General features: G+C 42.5%; 1 protein-coding gene across 1 annotated transcript; it reads right to left on the bottom strand.

Moving 5' to 3' along the window:
* Window positions 1-17,281: 17,281 nt before the first annotated feature.
* On the bottom strand, window positions 17,282-22,595 carry LOC133899096 (bZIP transcription factor TRAB1-like). Its single transcript, XM_062340028.1, has 4 exons — window positions 21,421-22,595; window positions 21,096-21,167; window positions 19,312-19,341; window positions 17,282-17,539 (listed from the first exon to the last, which is right to left on the bottom strand). Exons 1-4 carry the CDS (start codon window positions 22,291-22,293, stop codon window positions 17,465-17,467), a joined length of 1,050 nt encoding a protein of 349 aa, XP_062196012.1. The 5' UTR covers window positions 22,294-22,595; the 3' UTR covers window positions 17,282-17,464.
* Window positions 22,596-24,158: the final 1,563 nt, after the last annotated feature.

Here is a 24,158-nt window from a genome sequence, read left to right as displayed (position 1 = left end):
GGGGTAAATTAGGACATTTAGAAACTAATGGCTATAAAAACTTCACAAGATAAATCTATCTCAATTTCTATCTAAATATGCTCTAGGTTTATCCAGTGTGCCTACTCTACAGCTCAATAGGATTGCAACCTACTCTAGTAAGATAAATTGCAAGTATATAAATGTGAAAATGTAAATAAGATAGAGAGACAAACTCAGTATAAGGGATTTTTATCCCATGGTATCAATGGCACACAAGCCGCCCCTAATTCATATTGGAGCTCCACAAAGGATATGCTCTTGGTCACCAAGTCTCTTTTCGTCATGGCTCTTGAGCTACCAAGTCACCAATATAAGACCTCAAGCACGATGAGCCACCAAGCCACCAAGGCGATGTCTCACCACTAACATCTCTTCTAGTTACTTGTACGTCGTCTTCACTTCAGATCTTTAGTCACAAAGACAAGAGCCTCCGTGTCCCTGCACAATCTTCTTGCCGATGCTCCACACCAAGTCGGAGGGTCAACAAGTTACCAGTGAGTCACCAAGACTCCAAGGCGACAGTGTACCTCTTGGTACACGGTTGAATCACTCCTTGATCCACTCTCTAAGTTGTAGCACCTAACAATACTTCTCTCTAGGCCTATAAGCATTAATCGCTCTCTAATTGTATGCTTAATCACCTTGGATGAACACTTTAAGCACTTGGATGGCTTGGATGTCATCTCAAGTGTGTATGAGGTTATCTGGACTCCAGCACCTTGAAATGATTGAGTGGATAGGTATTTATAGCCTCAACCTCGTAGATAAACCGTTGCCTCAACGGCTTAGATTCTATGTATACGTCGGATGTTTCGGTGTACACAAATTGTACTAACCGGAATTTCCGGCATGTACACCTTCCAAAAACTAGATGTTGGAACTTCACTCAAAACCAATGTGAACACCGGATGTTCCGGCGTGTTCACCAACTCCATCGTCAGACCTTTCGGCGTGTTCAACTAAGCCATCTCACGCCTTCCTCAGTGCAAAATACTTTGGCGCTGCTTTGCTTCATCGTTGGACCATCCAGCGTGTTAAACTACACTAAACCGTACTTCAACATTTTCTCTGCAACAAATGCTCCAACGTGCACACTTTAATCGCTGGACCTTTTGTCGTGTAGTCCTTCGGTCTTCTCACTGTAGCAATCCTTTCTGCAAAAATTGCTCTAGTGTTCATATCTCCACATCGCCAGATCATTCATTGTGTAAAAACACTCGGTAAGAAAACAATCTGGCATTCACAACTCCTCTGCGCTGGACCTTCTGGTGTAGTCATTTTTCTTGGGACTTCTCTAATTCAACCAAACTTTGTCCCTGTTGTGGTGGTTTCTTAATGTATTGCATACATGAGACCTACTAATATATTCTTGATAAACATGTTAGTCTCATTGACTATATTATCATTTAATCATCAAAATCGTAATCATAGCCTAATAGGATCATTCTCACTACACCCGGTCATCCCCAAATCCTCACTCGACCTAGCCATGCATGTCTTGATAGCTCACAAGCTAGCATCGCGACCGAGATGGCTCGCTCCAAGAGATCTGATGGTAGGTGGTCCTAATTTCTATATTATGTTGGGTAAATCAATGTGAATTCTCAAATGGATTATTAACTACTAGTAGTGTCACGATGTTCTTCATGGTATTGTTCAGATTTATGGTTGATGGTTGCTTATTTTGTGGTTGTGGATGCATATGAAATGTGGTTAGTTTCAAATACTAGAAAATGCAATATCATAGAGTCCCACATAAAGTGATATGGTACCTTCCCATTAAAGATAGACTACAAAGTTATATGCGCATGTGGATATGGCAAAGCTAATGCGATCTCTTAAGTGGTCCCCATCTAGTAAGATACTGCACACTCCATCATGGCAACAACTTGATGAAGACTTTCCAAATTTTGCTAGTGACCGTAGAAAAGTGAGGCTTGCTTTTTCAACGGATGGTTTCGCGCCCTTTAGTTTGGGTGCAACTCCCTACTCATGTTGGCCAGTATTTGTTACTCCATTGAATCTTCCACCATGCACTATTATGAAGTTAGAGTATACATTCCTTGCCCTTATAGTCCTAGTCTCTGAACATCCTAGAAAGAAACTGAACATTCTAATGTAACCTTTAGTTGATGAACTAATGAGGTTGTGGGAGGGGGTAGAAACTTGGGACGCTTTATTGAAGAAAAACTTCACAATGCGAGCAGCCTATCTGTGGTCAGTCCATCATTTTCCTACTTATGGTAACATTGCTGGATGGAGAATTCATGTTAAGTTTGCATGTCTAGTATGCTTGTGTGACAGTATAGCATTTCAACTTCGCTACGGTGGCAAGGCTTGCTGGTCTGATTGCCATAGACGCTTCTTACCTAGAGACCATGAATTCAGATTTCAAGCAAATGTATTTAGAAAAAACACGGTGGTGCTTGATGAGGCTCCAAGGCGTTTAACAGGGGATAAAATCTTTGCCCAAATGAATACACTCGTAGATGACACAAAAAACTTTGGTAAATTGCATAATTGGACCCATATTGGTTGCTTTTGACAACTTCCATACTTCCATAAGTTGTTGCTACCACGCAACATTGATGTGATGCACAATAAGAAAAACGTAGGTGAAGCTATATGGAACGCATGCTTTGATATACCTAAAAAGACTAAAGACAATTCTAAGGCAAGGCAAGATCTAGCTGAAATTTGTGATCGTCAATCGTTGCATTTAGAGCTGAAGGAAAATGGCAATTGGCACAAACCGTGTGCCCCATTTTGCATCAGCAAGGATGACTAGTCAATAATGCTTAAATGGTTTCAAGAAATCAAGTTTCCTGATGGTTATGCAGCCAACATTAGGAGAGGGGTTAACTTGTTGCAGAAGAAGATCTTAGACCTAAATAGCCATGATTACCACATATTTATGGAACACCTACTCCTAGTTGTATTTTGTGGCTTTCTTACATAAGACATATGGTTGTGTTTGGCTGAGCTTAGCTTTTTTTTATCGGCAGTTGTGTGCCAAAGAGTTAAGCAAGGATACCATACGCTCACAAGAAAAGGAAATTATTATTCTTCTATGCAAAATGGAGAAGATATTTTCACCTGGGTTCTTCAATCCTATGCAACATCTAATCATTCATCTTCCTTATGAGGCTCGATTAGGAGGCTTTGTCCAAGCCTGTTGGAACTATCCATATGGAAGGTAAATATAGGAATAGTAAACTCTCTTTTCTTTTATAATATTCTTTTCTTAATTTATTTTCGTGTCATGTAGGGAAATCCAAAAACATAGAAAGAAAGTACAAAATAATGTTCATGTCGAGGGTTGCATGGTTGAGGCTAAATTAGTTGAGCAGGCCACAAATTACATCTCTCTTTATTTTAAGCCCCAAGCTCGATCGATTAGAAACAAGATTCCTCAATATGATGATGGTGCCTCTACCTTTGAAAGTTCATGCAACCTTGAAATATTTCGATATCCTGGCCAGTGTACTAGCCCTCATGGTGTTCGTGAACTTTCAACAAAAGAGTACGAGGCTGGGTTTTTTTACATTTTGACAAGCATGCAGGAGATGTATGAATTCTTGAAGTAAGCACAAATTTAATCTACAAACTTGAATTTTTTTCATATATTTTATTGGCAATATGATTACTTACTTTGTTTCCATAGCAAATTTGACAAAGAACAATAGAAGAGTCAGACTAAAGCAAAACTCGAGCAGCTCCGGGAATTAAGGTTGAATGGGTGGAAGAATAGCCATGGAAAACATGGGTCTAATTTCTTCAAATGGTTCAAAGAAGAAGTAATGTTCGTGACATATTTCACATGAAAGTAACTTAGCCACTTGAATGCACCTAAAACTAACATATCTAATATTTTGAACTTGTGTAGTGCATAAAGATGTCTAGCATTGATAACGTTTTACGTGAAATATCATATGGTTTTCACAAAATAGTAACTAGCTATGGGAGCTATGATGTGAATGGATATAGATTTCATTCGGAGGAATATGAGAGAACTAAATCAAGATTAACTATGACAAATAGTGGTGTTTGTGTACCTTGTGTTGATGACAACAACAATGAGTTAGAGGATTATGGTGTTATTAAGGACGTCATAAAAATAAGATGAGAAGGAAGTTTGCAACTCGAGATGGTTTTATTTGATTGTCACTGGTTTGATCCAACACCAAATAAAACAAGGCATAAGAAATATTTAGGGTTGGTACAGATTAAGCATGCTTCAAGGCTTTCTGTTTGAACCATTTGTCATAGCAAGTCAAGTTAAACAGGTTTATTACTTGCCTTACACATGCCAGAACAAATTAAATCTTGTGTCAATGATGATTCAAACTCCCCTAATGGCTCAGCACAAGAAGTGTCATTTTATCAAGAGGATGGGTTGTCTGGCACTTTTGTCATTGATTTAGGAATTGAGTTGGACAATATAACTTTAGTTGCCTTAGATGAGATAATGAATCCCAATAATTTATAATTTCTGTCCAAACTGAATACTGATGAAGAAGATGAAGAGGATCTTGATGCTCAGCCTAAATATGATCCAAATGATTTCTATGTTTCCCTTGTTTAGAAAAAAAATGTGTTGGTCTATATATGGAATGCTCAAAATAGTTGTACATGCACTTTATATGTCCTTTAAATTAGATGTAGCAGCTAGAACTTAGTTCAGTATTATATGCCCTTTATATGTTGCATACTCTTTAAAATATGTGCCTCTTTTTTTATTTAGCTTTAGTTTCAAGTTGCACATTTATATGTGCCTCTTTATCTCTCTTTATAGCCACAATGAACATACCATTTTCTTGATAATGCATATGCACACTACTAAAAAAAATCCCTTCATTGCCGGCTCATAAAAGGGTTTCACTGCCGGCCCAGGGACCAGCAGTGAAGGGGTTATTATTACTGGCTGAAGGCTTCAGCTGACAGTGATAGTTGGGCGCCAAATCGATGTTTTTGGGGCCGGAAAAATTGAAAAAAAAAATTTGCACCCGAGGAACCCCACACCCGCGCCGTCGCAAGTCACGCGATTTTTCACGTGAAATACGCGCGCGTGCGGTTCATGGCACTCGAACCCGGAACCTCTCAGCTCGCGCGATATGTCCTTACCATCTCACCATAGAAATACTAGTGATACCATTAGCATATGTAATCCTTTTAATATCTTCTGTCTGAAACTTCAAATGATTATTTGGATATCTAAATGATATCAATTAAAAAAGTTTCCAACTATAAAGTTGTAGATCTCATCGAGATCTATAGTTTTTATATAAAGTTTGTTCCCATCCAATTTCGTATGAAAAAAGTTAGAAATTTTTTAAAATAAACTGTCATCTACTATCACTGCCGATTCTAGACACGAACTGACAGTGATACTATCACTACTGGCTCGTGACTAGAGCCGGTAGTGAAACCTTGACAATCACTGCAGGCTCTAGCCACCAACCGGCAATGATAGTATCACTGCCGATTTGTGGCTAGAGCCGGCAATGATAATCAAGTTTCACTGTCAGTTCTTTTCGAATAGCTTTTTAGTATCGGTCCTTTATCACTGCCGATTCGTGGCTAGAGCCGGCAGTGATAATCAAGTTTCACTGCCAGTTCTTTTCGAATAGCTTTTTAGTGTCGGTCCTTGATACAAACCGGTAGTGATACTCCATCATTACCGGCTTGTAAGAAGCCAACAATGATGGGCCGGTATATAATCCTATTTCTGTAGTAGTGGCACGGTCTTCAACATAAAAGGCTTGCTGTGAAGCAACGTGCAGCCATAGGTGGGAGCTCCCAAAGGGCAGATGGTGCCTCCCAAAGTGCTGATGGTGATGTTGATGGTGTTAACTCCCAAAGGGTTGATGGTGTTAACTGGCAAAGGGCTGATGTGACAACTCTGATGTGTTGCAAACTCAAGTGGTATTTGTACTACACTGGCCAGGGAGGATCCTCCAAAAAGAGGGAGAGGGAAGAGAAACAAGACACAGTTGAGATTGCCTACACGAGAAGGAAAGGTTCAGCTGAAGCCTAAGGGACATTGTTAAGTATATGTAGCTCCGTTTCTAGACATTAGTTATTGTCATTTCTCTATAACTTGCTCAGCAATGAGCACCTAGTTTAGTACTTGTATAACAGTAGCTAAATGAGATGAACTTGTTTTGTTCTTTATGATTATGAATGTTGTTTTAGGATGATTACAAAGCAGGAGCAAAACTAGATGAGAATTCACAAGAAGTAGATGGAAATGTGTTGTACTCTATGGGAGGTGGCATGCCCCATGGCCATGTACCAATAGCCAATGGTGCAGTGGATAAGATAGAGATTCTATAGAATATTCAGCCAACCGACACTGCTGCTTATAGAACTATGGTTGAAGAAAATGAACAATTGAGGGAGACAAAGATGAATGAGATCATTGGTGAAGAAAATAGTGTTAATCATGATCTGATCCTGGAAATAACTTCTTCTTTTTTGCTTGTAGCAATCTTTTGGTCATGTACATCTTTATTTATTTGTACTTTTCAATTGCAGAGGCTTTATGCTGAATTCGAAAGACCACCACCTGCTGATCTGCTAAACTGTCTAGCGAATATTGATTCCCGTCATCGTCAGATCAGAATAGTAAATTCCTGCACCACTGGAATCACGAGCCATCCCTTGATATGTTGCATACATACACATGTTGCGCAATGACCAGTGCACATGTTGAACTCTTCACCAATGGTTTGCTCGCTATTATATTCTTCAAGCACAATCAAATATTGGCTAATTTTTCTCTCTTGAAATCATTTTGAATATTCGTTGACCATATCAATAGATGGTAGGATGAATTTGGAATACCATGTTTGTTTGTTTTTTCTGCAAAGCGCAAACAAATCGTGATTTCTTCAAAAACATAAAGTGAAAAATATATGGAGAGTTGGCTGGATATGTATTTTTAAGAAAATCTCCAGCCTAGCACATGCGTTGTTATTACTTAGCCAAGCTTTACTCCATATAGGACATGAACTAAGTTGTAAATGACAGATATGTGTATCTCTTGCACAGGGCGCAGATGGATTAGGCCAAGTATGGATGTACAGTTATCCAAATTCTAATCAATTTCTATTTGCTTTTCTCCTTTTGCTTCTTGCTTGTACAAAATTGAAGAATCAAAGCTAAGTCGTTCCTCTTGTGTGCTTATACCAATTGAAATAGTATCAAGCTACATATAATAGCTAGTTGGTTTTTCTTGCTTGTTTGTACTTGCCATGGATTACACTAAAAAAAAGACACTTGTGTATTTTAGACTGGATGCATGTTGTATTTTTACTAGTTTTTTTCTTTTACAATGGCAATGCACCAGGATTCTAAGTACAACAATTGCCTTTTTCGGGGTCTGGTTCATCGCACGCACCTTTAGACCCCGAACGATATGCGTAGCAATGGCAATGACATGGATGTCCAGGGGGGCAGTGATGGCATGGATAGTGACTAGGGCTGCGACATGGATGGTGAAGAGGGTTGTGATGACATGGATAGTGAGAAGAATTGTGGCAGCGATGAGGTTGGTATGGCTGAAAATGAATATGGCACTACACCTGATCATAATACCAATTGATGTTATGGAGGGGATGGAACTAGGCTCTAGTACTTTTGGTTCAAACTAAGTTGTGCAAGACTGAGTTTGCTAGGTGGAATCAGACTCTAGTGTTTTTGGTTCAAACCTGCGTTGATGCAAGACCGAGTGTGCTAACTTTTTGGTATTTTGGTAGGATTCATATTGCATATGCTTCAACTTAATTAATGTAGGACTGGTAATACTTGAGCAACTATGACTTGTAATGATCAACATTGTCACCTTTCTAAGTTATTGTTATTGTTGTTCCTCACTAATGGTTGTATGTGCTGCAATTAGATTATTATGGTGAGTACATCTGTATGTGTGCTTAAAATGAGATTTGTGTGAATTGATATGAACGGATGGCTAATGGTGAGCTGATTTACATGGTGGTTACACTGATTTTTATGAGAGCTCCGCCATCACAAAATAATAATTGTATTGCTATCGACGGCTATTTTCGTGAGGGTTTGATTGTCATGAAATACAATGATCCTGGGTTATTCTAATTTTCATGAAGCTATAGGTCACGTATATTTTCGTGAGGGTTCGACCATCACAAAATATCCATTATCCTGTTGGTCACATACATTTTCGTGAGGGATCGAAACCGTCAAGAATTTGTTTTCATGACATCTGACCGTCATGAAAATCTCTATGAAAACCTAGCGATGTCCTCTCTTTCGTGACGATGGCCGTCATGAACTCCCGCTACAAAAATCATTCCTAGCGGTCAACTCTCAAGAAAATATGATATCCATGGTTTTGATTTGTGAGGGTTGTTTGCCTGCCGGTTTGCCCTCACAAATCATTTTCATGGCGGTTTGCGGTATTTTCGTGAGGGTTTCCAACCCTCACGAAATTTCCGTTTTGTGGCAGTGGTCGCCGTATCACGCAGAAACTTCACATCGACCGGCCAGCCACGAGGCGCTTGCCGGCTTGCTCCAGTTCCTCCCGTGCATGCATGATCGCGTGCGTGCGTGCGTGCTGGCGCGGTGGCACGCGTGCACCAGGAGACCGTGGCATCTCGATCGGCTAGACCCGGAGGTGCCGGGCGGCGCGCGCACGGGAACGACGCATCGCCATCCGCCAGGCGAACTCGCGATGATGGGGGCGCGGGCGCGCGGCTGTGCCGGTGGCTAGCCTGCGCGATGCGGTCAGATCACGCGATGCGCACGTAGCGTCGCGCCATGCCGTTATCCGGAGCAATTGCCGTGCATGATAGCCGACCGATGCGTGGAGACCGGCGGGGAAGTGCCGTGCCGCCGTGCGCGCACCGACGCGGGCCTACGCACGCACGCACGCACATGGACGTGTGATCGGTGCAGAGGCTATACCGTGCTTGGTGGTACACCAGCAGCACGGATTGAGCTACGGATGAGGAACGTACAGTACGAATGATCGCTCGGTTGGGACGTGCTTGATTGCTTGTGGAGTTGGTGGTTGAATGTGGATCCAGTCCTGTGCGCCAATATCGATTCTTGCAGACCATATCCGTCGTCAATGTACGATTAATTGATGAACTCATCTTCTGATGGGAGAGTAGCAACTACTCCTAGCAATAACCACCCGGCAACAGCTCGCTCGATTGTGGTCTGCCGCTGAGGCACGCAGCAGGGCAATTACTCGACAAGACGCTGGAACGAAATCGAGGCGCAGACGGACCTCGAGATCAAGAACAAGCAACCTCTGGCTGCCGGCCGCCATCAGCATACTACTCCTGTCCGGTGAAGTTGCCTCCTGTCCGGTGAGCTTAGCTGATAGTGGGATATGCCCCGGAAAATGTTGATATTTTTCAAAAGGACGACAAGAGATATGTTGATTTTATTAAAGTAAAAGGGCAAAATGAACCAGCAAGAAAAGGAATGTGTACTAAGGACCCAATCTCCGGACCACACACAACAAGAATTACTTTAAGTATGGGATGGGGGGCGTGACTGCATAGCGGAACAAACATCGCACTACGAGGGAATTATACCAGGACAACAAAAAGCACCAGCTACCAGCACAAATTAAAAGATCAGGACGCTCTCCTTTGATCAACATCTTGATTTTGAAAGCAACTTGGCGTGCTGATAATTCCTCGACTTGGAAAGTTCTCTGGTTCCTTTCCTTCCAAAATATTCCATATGAAATAAATGACCACCCTGTTAAATTCAGGACGAAGGTTTTTTATCTATTTCTTTGTTGCGGTATGCCACCAATCCATGAGATTCTGGTGCTAACCGAAATCTGGTAAATTTCTCAAGCCAAGCCAATCGGATAGTTCCTTCCAGACCTCCGCCGTGAACTCAGCCTTTGCACAGGTATAGGGGAGTTTCATCTTCCTTTACACATAGCTTACAAACTTGATCATGGGTCATCCTCTTTTGAAGGAAAGGAACCAGAGAACTTTCCACTCATCGTGCAGTGGTGGTCAATCAGGTGGTGACTGATGGCCTACACCGTGGTAGCCGTTCCAACGCAGTCTCCTCACCGGACGATATCGTTGTGGCGGACGAAGATACCATGGTCAAGGCCATGAAGTGGACTGCTGCCAGTAATATGGATGTTCCGATGAAGGATAGGACGGCGGCTGACTTCACCAAGTCCCCACGCTCAGCTAACCCCTCATGTGACATGAATTTAGATATGCCACGATCTAGATCTGCTATTTCCTTTGCTTCCTTATCTAATGATATATTTATTACAAATTTGATTAAATTAGGTGTGTCATTGGGTAGTAGTAGTAGTAATGAAATAGCTTTATCCATCAATGTCATGAAACATATAGAAGTTGACAGAATGGAAGTGACACCTAATCCCAAAGAAACAAAAATAATGCTAAACAATGGTTTCACCAAAGAGATGAATCTCTTTGATAGAAGTGATGACGAGGACACCGAATCTGACGGTGCCCTGCTCGCTCACTTGGTTAAGGATGTGTCGGAGGTCGACTGGGATAACGCGGAGCTAGGCACAAAAATTTGTGACCTTATGACTACCACTAGAAAATCTAAATCATCTTCTAAGACAAAAGGGTGAAAGAACAGCGGCAAGAAATCCAATAAAAAAATTCCTAATGAAAGACATCTTCTGAAATAGTAAAGGTCTTTCCAACTTAGCTAAATATTGGTATGTTGCTGAAGGCACTAGGGAGCATAACTTGGACTTTGTGGCATTATTAGAGACAGGGAAGAGCGATATGTCAAGAACGAGTCTGGCTCGCCTTTCAGGTGGCGCAGATTTTGTTTGTCATTGTCTTCCTCCTCGTGGAAGGTCTGGAGGAATACTCCTTGGAATTAATACATCTACTCTAGATTTGTCTTTGATTGCGGAAGGGGAATTTTTTATCAAATTCCATCTTCCTAGTAGAGTTAGTGAGGGCCTACCAGCAGAACCCCCTCTCAACCCTGAATGGCGAGGATTTCAATATTCGGAGGAGTAGTAGTAAGAAGAATAACAATAGATACAATGACTGTTGGCCTTTTCTGTTCAATGCTATCATTGATAAGTTTGATCTTAGAGAAATTAATTTAACAGATCGACAATTTACTTAGGCAAATTCCCTTCCTAATCCAACTTATGAAAAGTTAGATAGAGTTCTTATGACTACAGAATGGGAGTCTGAGTACTCGTTGGTCTTTGTACACGCTTTGGAAAGAGGTGTTTCAGACTACACACTCATGTTGCTTTACACTGGAAATGCGGTTTTCCAAGGGAACCAGAAGCAGTTCAAATTAGAACTTGGTTGATTAATTATGGATGATTTTCATGGCCGAGTGGTGGAAATCTGGAATAAGCCGGTAAAAGGCTGTAACCCTGTCCAATGATGGAATAACAAGATGAGTGCCTTGTGCAGATATCTATGGGGTTGGGTGGCCCATACCAGTGGCACTTATAAACAAGAAAAATCAAGCCTGCAGTCCATTATAGATGATTTGGATATTTCCGCTAAGGTACGTGGCCTGACTGATGCTGAGAGAGAGCGGTTGGACCAATCTAGAGATCGGTTGGTCAGACTTGTTCGCGAAGAAGAACTCAAGTGGTACCAACGAGCGAAGGTGACGATATCTTCCTAGGTAATAATAATTCCATATACTTTCAGATAGTTGCCAATGGTAAACATAGGAAGAAACAGATCGTTTTCCTAGAGCAAGATGAAGGAAAATTTGAAGGGGAGGCACCTTTAAAGGCCTATATTACCAAATTCTATAAGAGTTTGTTTGGGCCACCTGAGGACAATTCCTTCTCACTTGATGAGTCCAGGAAAGAAGATGTCACTCAAGTCTCAGCAGTAGAGAATGAATTCCTAATGGCACCCTTTTCGGAGAAGGATGTTCGGGATGATGTGTTCGACATGGAACACAATAAAGCTCCCGACCCATATGGGTTTCTGGCAGGACTTTACCAGAAATTCTGGGATGTCATCAAGTTTGACTTGATGAATTTATTCTAGGATTTACATGCGGGTGAACCGCCTTTGTTTAGCCTCAATTTTGGGGTGATAACACTTCTGCCAAAAATCAAAGAGGCAAACAGGATCCAGCAATATAGACCTATTTATTTGCTGAATGGCAGCTTCGAGATCTGCACAAAGGTGGCCACAAATTGGATCAGTTCTGTTGCGGACCAAGTGCAGTCCTACTCAGACTGCATTCATGCAAGGGTGAAACATCCAAGAGGGCGTCATCATCTTACATGAATCAATACATGAACTGCACAGAAAGAAAATGAGCGGGGTAATCTTCAAGGTAGACTTTGAGAAGGCTTATGATAAGGTCAAATATCCATTTCTGCTTCAGACTTTACAGATGAAAGGTTTCTTGTCCAAGTGAATCTCTTGGATTGATACTTTCGTTTCAGGAGGTAGTGTGGCAGTTAAGGTGAATGATGATGTCAGACCTTTTTTTCAAACCAAAAAAAAAAAGCATTCAACAGGGTGACCCACTTTCCCCGATGTTGTTCAATATTATAGCTGATATGCTAGTCGTTCTTATCAAAAGAGCCAAAGCGGATGGACAAATATATGAAGTGGTGACTCATCTTATTGATGATGGTCTTTCTATTCTACAATAGGCCGATGACACGATTCTCTTTATGGATCATGACTTGGAGAAAGCTCGCAATATGAAGCTATTGCTTTGTACTTTTGAGCAACTATCGGGTCTAAAGATCAATTTTCATAAGAGTGAATTATTTTTCTTTAGCGACGCTCAAGCCATGACTGAGTAGTACTCCGAGCTTTTCGGTTACGACACTAGCAAATTCCCCTTGCAGTATTTAGGCATTCCTATCCATTATAGGAAACTGAGGAATGCATATTGGAAAGAGGTTGAGGAACGATTTGAGAAGAGACTCAATAGTTGAAAAGGAAAACTTCTTTCAACTGGTGGGCGACTGACATTGATAAATTCAGTACTTAGTAGTTTGCCCATATACATGATGTCTTTTTTTGCTATACCAAGAGGCACTTAAAAAGCTTGATTATTTTCGTTCTAGGTTTTACAGGCAAAGTGACAACCAAAAGAAAAAATATCGTCTTGCCAAATGGAGCATTCTGTGCCGCCCCAGAGATCAAGGGGGATTAGGAATACATGATCTAGATATAAAGAATATTGCACTTCTCAGCAAATGGCTTTTTAAGTTGATCGTGACTGATGGAATGTGGCAACAGCTGATATGTAATAAGTACTTGGTCTCCAAACCCTTATCACAGGTCCATTGGAAAGCTAGGGACTCACATTTTTGGGCCAGCCTTATGAAGGTGAAGCATGATTTCCTACACTTTGGAACCTTCACAATCAAATATGGCACCCAGATCAGGTTTTGGGAAGACCGGTGGTTGGGAAATTCAACTCCGCGAGAACAGTATCCATGTCTATACAACATTATCGGAAACAAACAGGATATTATAGCAGAAGTCCTCCAAACCTTCCCTCCAAATGTTCTTTTTGAAGGGAGCTTATAGAGCCAAAATTAGTGGCGTGGAATGCATTACTTCCTCGCATCGCTAATATTGTGCTCAGTCAGGAACAAGATGAGTTCCACTGGAACTTAACCCCAAATGGACAGTTCTCGGTGAAGTCTCACTATCTTGCCTTAATGCATATGGATGTTCCCGATGTTAACAAACAACTTTGGAAATTGAAGGTGCCACTCAAAGTCAAAATCTTCCTTTGGTATTTACGCCAAGGGGTAGTTCTGACAAGAGATAATTTGGCTACACACAATTGTCAAGGCAGTACGAACTGTTGCTTTTGTCACAAAAAAAGAGACAATTAAACACTTGTTCTTTGAGTGCCGTCTTGCCCGCGCAGTATAGTCGATCATATATGCGGCTTCAGGACTCTTCTAGCTCCGTAGTGTATCACTTATGGTTGTACTTGGCTGAGGGGTGTTATGAAGGCCTCGAAACCGAAAGTCCTATTGTGGGCGGCTGCTTCTTGCTGGTCATTTTGGTTATGCGGGAATGATATGGTATTTTATTAAAGAAATATTTTTTCTCTTTTGCAGGTTATCTACTCATGTACTTACTGACTCTGTACCTATGCTATATTACAGAAGCCGGATTCTCGAGATATGGTTGCAGTGGCGTATCAGTATTTAGAGTAGTTGGTCAGGGAGTGTTTTACCCAGGTCTATGGGTGACGGCTAGTTGGAGGATCGGCGTGCCTTAGCTTTCCTATTACCACTTATGATAAACTATAATTGTGTTTTTCCTTCTTTTTTTTTATGCATCATAGTCATGCAAAGAGCAGGAGTGTTCTTAGCACGATTGTATCAATTGATGTAATTGTCTGAATTCAATAAAAAATTTCTTATTAAAAAATGAGAACCTATGTGAAAATTTTGCACTTAGGTTCTGTTTTCACCTTCCAAATAGGTTTCATGTTGTACCTCTTGACTGTCCCCACCCTCAACCCCCCAAAAAATGGATTTTATATGAACTTTGTGTCGAGTATTCTCCATTGCTCGCCCAACGCCGTTGGATTTCTCAGCTACATTCGGTGTTATGGTTTGATGTCATAGGCTCCAATGCAAGGTCTCGTGCTCTATCTAGGTCATGAGGGCTGTGCACTTGACTAAATCTTGTAGGTAGCCACATAGGCGGCACAGTGAAATCGAGCAATAAACTTCTTGGTAGGACTGACGGAGAGAGATACGGACGGCGAGAAGAGCTGCTAAAAAGATATCCCTGTTCTTAAAATCCAGTCCCGTCGCACTCGTCAAAAAAACATCCCTGTTCTCTAACAAAAGTTCTGGCCCTGTTACACAATCCAGCTAAAGCCATCCGGACCGAGTCCGGCACGGACCTCTCCCTCCCAATCAGGCGATCACCATCCCTCTGTAGTCTGGTCTCAAGACCATGATCCTTGGAAAGCGAGAGAAAGAGACGGCGAGAAGAACTGCTCCTTAAATCATCCGTGACGCGGACCGTGTCGCGCGTGGTTCGGACCCCATGTGTCAATGGATGTATACGTCATAGATCCCTGTCAGTGGCGCGTTCGCCAAACCGGGCAGAGGCGGTGTGGGCTCGCCGTGTCCCGGTGCGAAGGGAGCACGAGGGTGGTGCCGCCATTGGGGCGTGTTCCGAGAGTGCCCGGCAAGGCGACCCCCCACCCGGACAGTGACTGTACGTGAACTAACAGAGCCGGGTCGTTGTTGATGGTGCGGGAAGTGCCAAGGCTGGAGGCCCTGCTGCTGGTGATGGCCATGACTCATGAGTCCTGATGGTGGCTGCTACCTAAGCTAGGTGCCATATCGAGATCTCATATCCGAAAATAATTGCAGAGCAGTGGTACATGACTTGACAGGGACGTGCAGTTCGGGCCATGAAGAACAGCAAGAAACAGGCCGGGTGCCGTGGCAGGGTACTACAACGAGAAGGGCATGGATTCGGATACAATTGTGCAAGTTACACAACTACAGGCTGTTGGACGGCACTACGGCAGAACGAGACCTGTTTGAAACACGGGAAAATTTTCACATCATACGGGAGTTGAATCCTTTCCTGTGAAACTCATGAGTTCCAAACATGCTTCAATACTCTTTGATTCCAACATGCTTCAATACTAGTCTGTCATAACTAAACTTTGGCAAGTGTTTTTTTGGCGAAGAAATCAGCCGCCACGACTGTCGCAAGCTTTGGCAAGAATGAGTATGGCACGTGGGACATGGTGCATGCTAAGATATTGCAACACACCATAGTTGTGGCAGTGAAAGACTAAGGAAAGGAAATAGGGGCGCGACTAAATTGAGGAGTGACAACGATTTTGTAGTGAACCAAACACGCCCTTAGGAATTTTTTACTCTCTTTCTCTCTCCCTACATCCGACGCCCGCCATTACATGTGCCGTTGATCCTGACGACGAGGCACAAGCAACAGCAGAGAGGAGCAGAAGAGGCTGCAGGGAAACTGTTCGTTTCGTGCTCGTACCGAGTTGGAATTTGCCGGGCACCAAAAACAGAGGGTCATTCTCCGGCGTGGTAGGATGTTCCTGTCTGCCTTTCGTGTTTAAATTACATGCAGCACCGGGAGGCCAGTGAGGGCGACATTCAGGTGAAGCGAGTTCAATTGTCATCCTCTCTGGTTGGACGGAGTCTCTTGCTGGTAAAAGCCTCCTGTCTGTATAGCTTGTCTGTGCCTAAGTACGTCGGATTCTGCATTTAAGCAGTGTCATTTTCTGGATTTGATATCTATTCCCGGAGGCCGATGCAGTTCGTCTGATAGATGCACGTATGCTGTTCTTATCGCTCTCTGACTGTGACGGTGCAAAGCTCTGGGTTTTCCAGTGCCGTAACGATAATGCATGATTACGCACCCCTTCTTCAGTGTGGTTATCTAAGTTGATAACTGTTCATACATATGGGAAATCTGCATCCAAGCAAAGATGAGGGGTTCTCTAGTACTCTTGGTGCACGGTAGAACCATCAAACATCACAGAAAATGGTGCGACTGAAATGGTGGATTGGAGCAAGCCACTAGAGTGCGGTCCACATGCAGAAAATGCCTACTAGCTTTGCCTGGAGGAAGGTAAGCACAGCATGGTGTGGTTCTCTAAGCTTTGCTTCATGACATAAAACTTTTCTGATAACGAAAAGGTCTAAAAAAAGACCTAGTTAGCATAGTCTAGTTGAGACTTATCTGAGAATGATGATTGGTGTGATATATGTTGCCACAGCAGACTAGTTTTAGACTTCAACCCTAGACCTTACAGCTTCCAACCTAAACTATCAACGAAGAGCTCCAATCTCCAACTTCCAAAACAGATACATTCATACATAGCCAGTAGCCACTGGCATCATCTTACACAGATAAGAGTACCTGTGTGCATGGAACTCGAACTAGACTATGCTAACTAGATGTTCTCTGCAAAGACCTTATTTATCACTTCAGTCTTACGACATGAACCAAAGCGACTTCAGGCTTCAATCCTAGAACTTACAGCTTCCAGCCCTAAATCATCAACAAAGAGCTCAGCGTTCTCCAACTCCTGGAGCAGTATCATAGCCACTTCTGGTAACTGAAAGTGAACTGCAGGACACTCCAGAAGTTCTCTTAGACAATGCAACCAGTGGCCCAAACCATGAAACATCGCAATCTTTCAAAACCATACCGCAGGTACTAGGACCATCAGTCATCAGGGTATATAAGGAGCATGAGGGTTCAGAGGTGCAATAAAGCTGACTTGCAAGACTATAAATCAAAGAAGCACAATGACAGGAGAAGCACTGGTACACTAGACTCTGTTGATCACTAATATACAACAGACATTCGGGGTTTCCAAATCCTGACAATATGTACAAGTACCACAATGTTAAATATCTTGTCAAGTCCGATCATCAACATCTCAATTACCAGGGGCCTGTCAATGTTCTCTGCAGGTAGCGTTTCTTTTGTGCATACGGGTTGCTGATCACTTCCAGGACCTGTCGTGAGAAAACAAGTTCTGTAATCATTTACAAAACAAGACGAAAACAAATTGTGTGTGCGCACATGTATGCTTAAGAGGATTGGCAAAGCAAGGACGCATGTATGAACAAGAAAAACTCTACAAAACATCCCATCACTGTGTCAGCTATGAAAGGATAATGGCTTGCACACTTGTCCACACAAGAGCCATGCTCCATGATGCCATCTAACCTATTATTTACAACAGAACTCTGCAATGAGCCAAGGCCCACTAGCCAAACAACTACGTCAATCTATTTACTGTGATAAAATTACCAGGATACATGGACGCATTGACCATGTACTGCTAATTATGATCAACAAAAAACTAATGAAGTGTATGTGATAAATATCCCAAGCTTTATGCATATAAGAAGCTTATGAATATACCAAACCTTCTAGCTGCATTAGATTTGCAAGTTAGTAAGATATTAAAAAAAATCATGTGAACAAAAAAGAAAGGTGATCTTAGTTTTAGATGAATATACTGGAACCTGGTGTAAGATATATTACACCGAGACACTAAGGGCATAGCAAACAACGGTTATTCAATTTTGTGTTTCAGAATCTCAAAGAATGTTATACTCGACAGGGAAAAAACTTGCCAATTAGTGTTTTCAAGGATTGCATAACATAATGGACATTACCAATATGATACTTTTTCCATTCAGTAAACACAAAAAATGTGAATAGGTTTCGGTTTCAGCTAGCAGTGTTTCATTTAATAGAGTTTTAAAACAGATTACATTCTGAATCATTCTGCGATTTTGCTCTGTATCCTAAGTCCAAGTGAAATGATATAAATGTTAGTTTGCTTGGGTGAACCCAATTTAGAAATTGGTATTAAAACCCCATTCAGTAGCAGTGTTAATACACCTCAAGCAAATTTATTCCGGGCACATTACACATGGTGCTTTTCTTACCTTCCCCAACTTGTGTTGACTCTCCTATGATAATTACATAGGAATAGACAAATCAACCAGCTTGCCTTCATTAGCTGACAGCCTGACATTATCATCTGTTCCCTCATTACCTTCAGAAAGGCTTCCACCTCTCAGGCTTGTGTCACAACATCATTCGCTATGCCGCTGGTGTAACGATTGATGAGGCACAGTCCCTCCAATGTACAAGGTGTTTTCTTGCATGGATGACCCCCCCCACCACCACCACCAGGGAATTTTTTAATTTTATGGTTTTTAAGGTAGAGGAGTACCGAACCCTGACTGGCCAGGAAACTCACTGAAACCAATTTCTCAGGAAGCTACCCACAAATTGGTGCGCCCGGGTGGTCGTCCCCCTTCTACTGGAGGCACAAACCAACTGAGGTACTGCTCAGTTCGCATTATCTACTTCTCTTATAATAATGTAAATATAAGCGATCTTGTTCTCCCTGATTGATTCCAATTAGTGATGAAATTACACGGGTTGACTTTGGTCAACTAACCCATAAACTGTCTGGGCAAAAATTTCTGGTCACATACTATTCTTCACGAAATTGAGTTTTAATACACATTTTTCATATGCACGAAAATCCAAGGATAGTACCATCAACTATGGATTCACCAAACAGGTCCAACCAATGTTATGAAACAATGCACCTACATGGAAAACAATGGAGCATACCAAGCTAGTTTCAACTAGTTCCCCAATCGGAAGAGTGAAAAACAGTTGGAAACAGGAATGCATCCATTTTTAAGTGTGCACGTTAAGAAAACATCAAGATCAGAAGTTTGACCCCAAAAAAGTCTACCTGGTTTTTCTGCATTTCCATAATTTCTTCCTGCAATTTTAAGAAAACAAAATGATTAGGAAGCTCCAATTAATATTGTGCTAATGTCATCCACCCAGAGGTGCTTATAAATAATGGACATGACATGGATTTTGAATGTAGACATTGGAGAGTGAACAATCTTGAGGAGAGATATATTACTCCACTCATTGAGCACAGCAATGTTCATAACTGATATTATTCATTCCAAATTACCATGAAAAAGTACCCATAATTGGTAGATAAGTAGTACAATGGTATACCACAATTCAAATTTTGCGAGATTGCACTGGTGAATCATCCATTATTATGTGGAAGATTATTTTGGAGGGGTTAAAAGATTCATTAGTTGACAGCATATAATAGCCGTAAGGCCATAGAATGGGACTATTGGCCCTTCCTGTTTGGATGAGGGGGAATTGCTCCAAATCTTATCCAAACAGAGCCTCAATGTTTCCCCTCTTTAAAATGATAATAAAGAGGCAACAGTTGGTCCTTGGACCACTATGCAAACTACTACTACATCAGAAATATATGGCTAGAATTTGAGTGGTCAGACTTCCACAACTTTGACCACTAACATATAAAAGGGGTTTCAGATTGGCCACACAAAAACAGTACCATTAGATTAGTCATGAAAAGTACTTCCAATATACAATATTTTCGTAACTCTTTCTAACATATTACTACAGAAATTAATGCCCAAAGTTGTTTATCGGAGACCGTGATTTGTCTAAAGCGTCATATATTCTTGAACACGGGTGGTAAACAAGAACAAGCAAGATGGAACTGGACTTAGAAAAGTTCATGGCCATGTTTGGGCCCCAGGCCTGAAAATTAATCACTTGAAAGGAAAAGAAAATCATGGGCAATGTTATAATCAATACACATGGCACCAACATAAAAGTGGCTTTGTAACTCGTGCATTGCAAAATACATTTTTTTTATTGCCGTTGACTCAAGTGGACAAAGTAGAGTGAAAAGCAATTTGGAATTGGGATGTGCAGATGGAACACAAGGGAGTTATGTTGATTTATTTATCTGCTGGGAAGGAAGAGAGGAATAAAGATGCCAAATTGTTCTGTGTAAAAGCATATTTTACTAGATTAGGTACTACTGAAGTGCTGCTATGTTCAACTAAAAAATAATGTAAAACTTTAACAGAAATAAACTTGCAGTAAAATGAATTACAAGGCAAAACAACTGTACAATGGCTTTGGAAAAGCTATTGAAGTTTAAGATCTACATTATTTTTGAAGAAAAGTTTTCATGTTTTAATCCCACTTGTTTCCCAAGTTTATCAGTTAAGGCCCAAATTTTTCAATTTTGAAGAGCTATTTCTTTCAAAAATTTCTGATTGTTTCAATTCTGAAAACGGTCTGAACTTTTTTTTTTCAATTCAGTTCTGCTCGTATCAATGGTGAATATCTCCACTTATTCTTTCAAATTGTTTCTACGTGATCCAACATGACACTTGTTCAAATGTTTACTTCACTAAATAACTGAACATATCAAAACTTAAACAATTTAAAGTGACCAATTCTCTGTACCCAATTTCCAAAGCATGGAGGACAACTCACTGTAAATACTTCACTAAAGAACGCTACATTTGCTATTCCAGCAACATGGTGAAAAAACTGTAGCCATTAGCATTGAATAGATGCTCAAATATAATAAGAATCCATTTCTGTCAAATGATAACAAATACTCTCAAGCATGCAGAGATGGTGCAAATGACATTGAAATTTCGAAGTGTCACAAATTACCTGTTTCTTTTGCAATTCTGCGTTCAGTTCCTTAAGTTTCTGAACTTCAGCTTCCAACTCCATTGTATATGCCTATAATTACAAAGGATATGACATAAACATGAAACTGGATATAATTTTTTCTGTCAAATTTACTAAAGTGACATACAACGCTAAACTGCATTTACCATTTAATACCTTGTCAAATATCCATTGTTTTCGACATAGCATGGACAAGCCCCACATGCCGGTTTATCAGAATGGTACTATAACATTTTAGCGCAACTACTTGCAATAGTAAACAGCTACTAATGCAACTTGCAAGAATTTAGGACAAGGGTAAGACCTGCTTCCGGGCACGGGATCTAGCCGCCGACTCCCTGTTCTTGATCATCCTCTTCTGCCGCCGCTCCACCACCTTCTCCACACCACCACTGCTCCTTCTCCCCCTAATCACCCCCTCAAAGGGGTACAGCACCGGTGCCATCGGCGACGACAGGTCCCCATTCCCCTTGTCCACAGAATCCAGCTGGGCCACCGTCGTATCCAGCGGACTCACAGTGACCGCAGCACCTGCCATCCCTGCTACCCCAGGCATCAGCCCATTTCCCATGGCCGGATCCCCCATCCCCACCGGCGCAAACCCCATCGCACCCGCCCCGGTGTCATTGGCTCCCCCAAAGTTCCCGAAAAAGATAGAGGAGCCATTATTGACCGCCTGAATCGGCCGCGGAGCCACCGGCAGCGCGGGGACCGCAGCCGCAGCCACCGCGGCGGCGGGGTTCTCCCGGACGACCCCGGCCTTGACCAGGAACTCCTCCAGCGTCATCTCCCCGAGGGTTGGCTGCCTGCTGGGCTGCGGCTCCCCGGCGCCAGCGCCGGCAACTTCCGGCGGCGGCTCGCGCACGAAGTCCCGCCAGACCTCGTCCACCGTCTTGACGCTTAGCGTGCGGGGCAGGGTGAGGGAGCCCTGCCTCTGCAGCGCCCTCTCCTCGCCGGGCGCCGCGGACGCCGACGCCATGGCCTGGCTCTCCTCCGCGGTCCAGATGCTCCTCAGCAGCTCGTCCATGTTCATGGAGCCGAAGTCCTTGCTGAGCCCTCCCCCCATCCCGCCGAGCGTGCTCTGGAACTCGTCGAACGTCAGCGAGTAGATCGACCCCTGCCTAGACAGCGCCCCGGCTGCCCCCGCCCCACTCCGGTCGCCGTCCTTCAGATCCATCCCTCCCTCCCACTGCGACGCGACGCGGCGGATGAAGAGGAAGCCGAGACACTTCCGCGCGGCGCTATATAGGTTGCTTGGGTGGCGAAGACGGCAAAACTACGGGCGCGTGCGCGCGGGCAATCGATGCGTGGGACGACCGAATTGGAAGGCAAGTGACTGTGCTGCGCGCGCGCGGCGGGGGCGGGGACGGGGACGGAGTGCGGCGGGGACAGGTGTCCCCTCCCCGCGCCGGATCCTCTGCTAGTGGGGTCACAGAGGAGAGAGAAACGCGGCGCAGGGGATCCGGGAGCTCTGCGAGACTGTCGAGTCAGTAGTACGTGGCGGCGCACCGAGGCGTGGGGCCATCGCCTCCGTTGGCTGCCAGTTTTTTAACCCGACAGGATCACGAGGTCTCCACTCCGGTGGTCGCCGCCGCGGCTGCCAGGCGGGGCATTATCGCAGGCTTCGGTGTGGGCCGAGAGGTCAGTCGAGTTTCTAGGTTTTGTGTAGGTGTCCGAGGTGGAGCCGGCGCTTTCTGGGAAGTATGGCTGGAGCATATCTCTAGCAGCTCCGCTAAATATATAGCTAAATATAGAGAATGTGCCCCTAAAATCCTCTCTAGCACCTCCCTTAATATCCTCTATTTTTAGATATCCCCTAAACAGTCTCTCGATCTCCAAATATAAGAGACATCTTCCATTCTCTATATAATTATATTTTTATTGACATTTGGTCCATCCTTTTATAAGATATCAATAAAATAAAGGATTATGGGATATTGAGATTTAAAAAATCTATGGAGAGTGAAGAGGTATAGAAAAGAAATCTTTTATAAAAGACATCTATATGAGAATAAACAGGCGATTTAACAAGCGATTTCAATTTTGGATAAAAGATTTACGCCCTATTTGAATTGCGCCTCGAAAATTCTTGTAGAAATCATGTGAAACAGTTGTGTTCGAAACGGGTCCATGGAATGTTAACTGAGTTGCCAGAATTTATGGAGTAGCTTTTACGGTGAGACATGGATCTCATTTTAACGAAAAATCACATATCAGCCTGTGTCATGGATGGATCGGAGCTTTGGCATGCTTTTGGCGTCAAGCGAAAGGCTGCGGCTCGGTGCACGTCATGACGCACATATGTGTTTGTATATGTAAAGGTCAAAGATGCCCTGAAGAGGGCTTGTCATGTGGGGGAGATGATAAATAAATGTTTCCTCATACTTTGATTTACATTTCATGCGCTTAGCTTGAATCATATGCTGGAAAAGTGTATAGTTACCACGATGGCTGCTTGAGGATTGTAGCCGTTGCTAAGATTCAAGGCAAATAATTTTTGGTGAATTGTCAAAGATTTTTCGGATCTAGACTACCTTTCTTGAGTGCGGATGGTGTTATAATGGCTGCAATTTAACGAAATCATAATATTGCTTTGGTGCATCAATGAATGAGTATGTACCATGTTTCAATCTAATAGAAGTAGATCCATAATAATTAAAGCCACATGAACATGTGTGTGTCCCCCATAGATATAGAATTATAGTATAATACCATCACTTACAATGAAGACTACGATGCTTGGCGCCGAACAACAATTGTCGCAACATACATAGAAAAGAGCATACAACCTTTTTTTTTTCCTTATTTGTTTCTTCTCGAAATATCTTCCTCATTGTAAACACTATATTCCATCACCGATGTCTCTAGTTATATCACCACCATTGTTTCCTCGCATGTCCATTTGCACCTACATGACGGTGTTAGGACAATATAGCTATAATATGGTTAACATGGGTTAGAGCATAACTCAAGAAGCACTTATCACATAGCTAGTCATGGTGTTGATGCAAGAAGATTGGAACAAGAGCTAGTTTAGATAGA

The sequence above is a fragment of the Phragmites australis genome, chromosome 18 (assembly GCF_958298935.1).
Source record: "Phragmites australis chromosome 18, lpPhrAust1.1, whole genome shotgun sequence".
In the NCBI taxonomy this organism is placed as follows: domain Eukaryota; kingdom Viridiplantae; phylum Streptophyta; class Magnoliopsida; order Poales; family Poaceae; genus Phragmites; species Phragmites australis.
The sequence above is the reverse complement of the archived record's forward strand: the minus strand, read 5'-3'. Positions and strand labels throughout refer to the sequence as shown.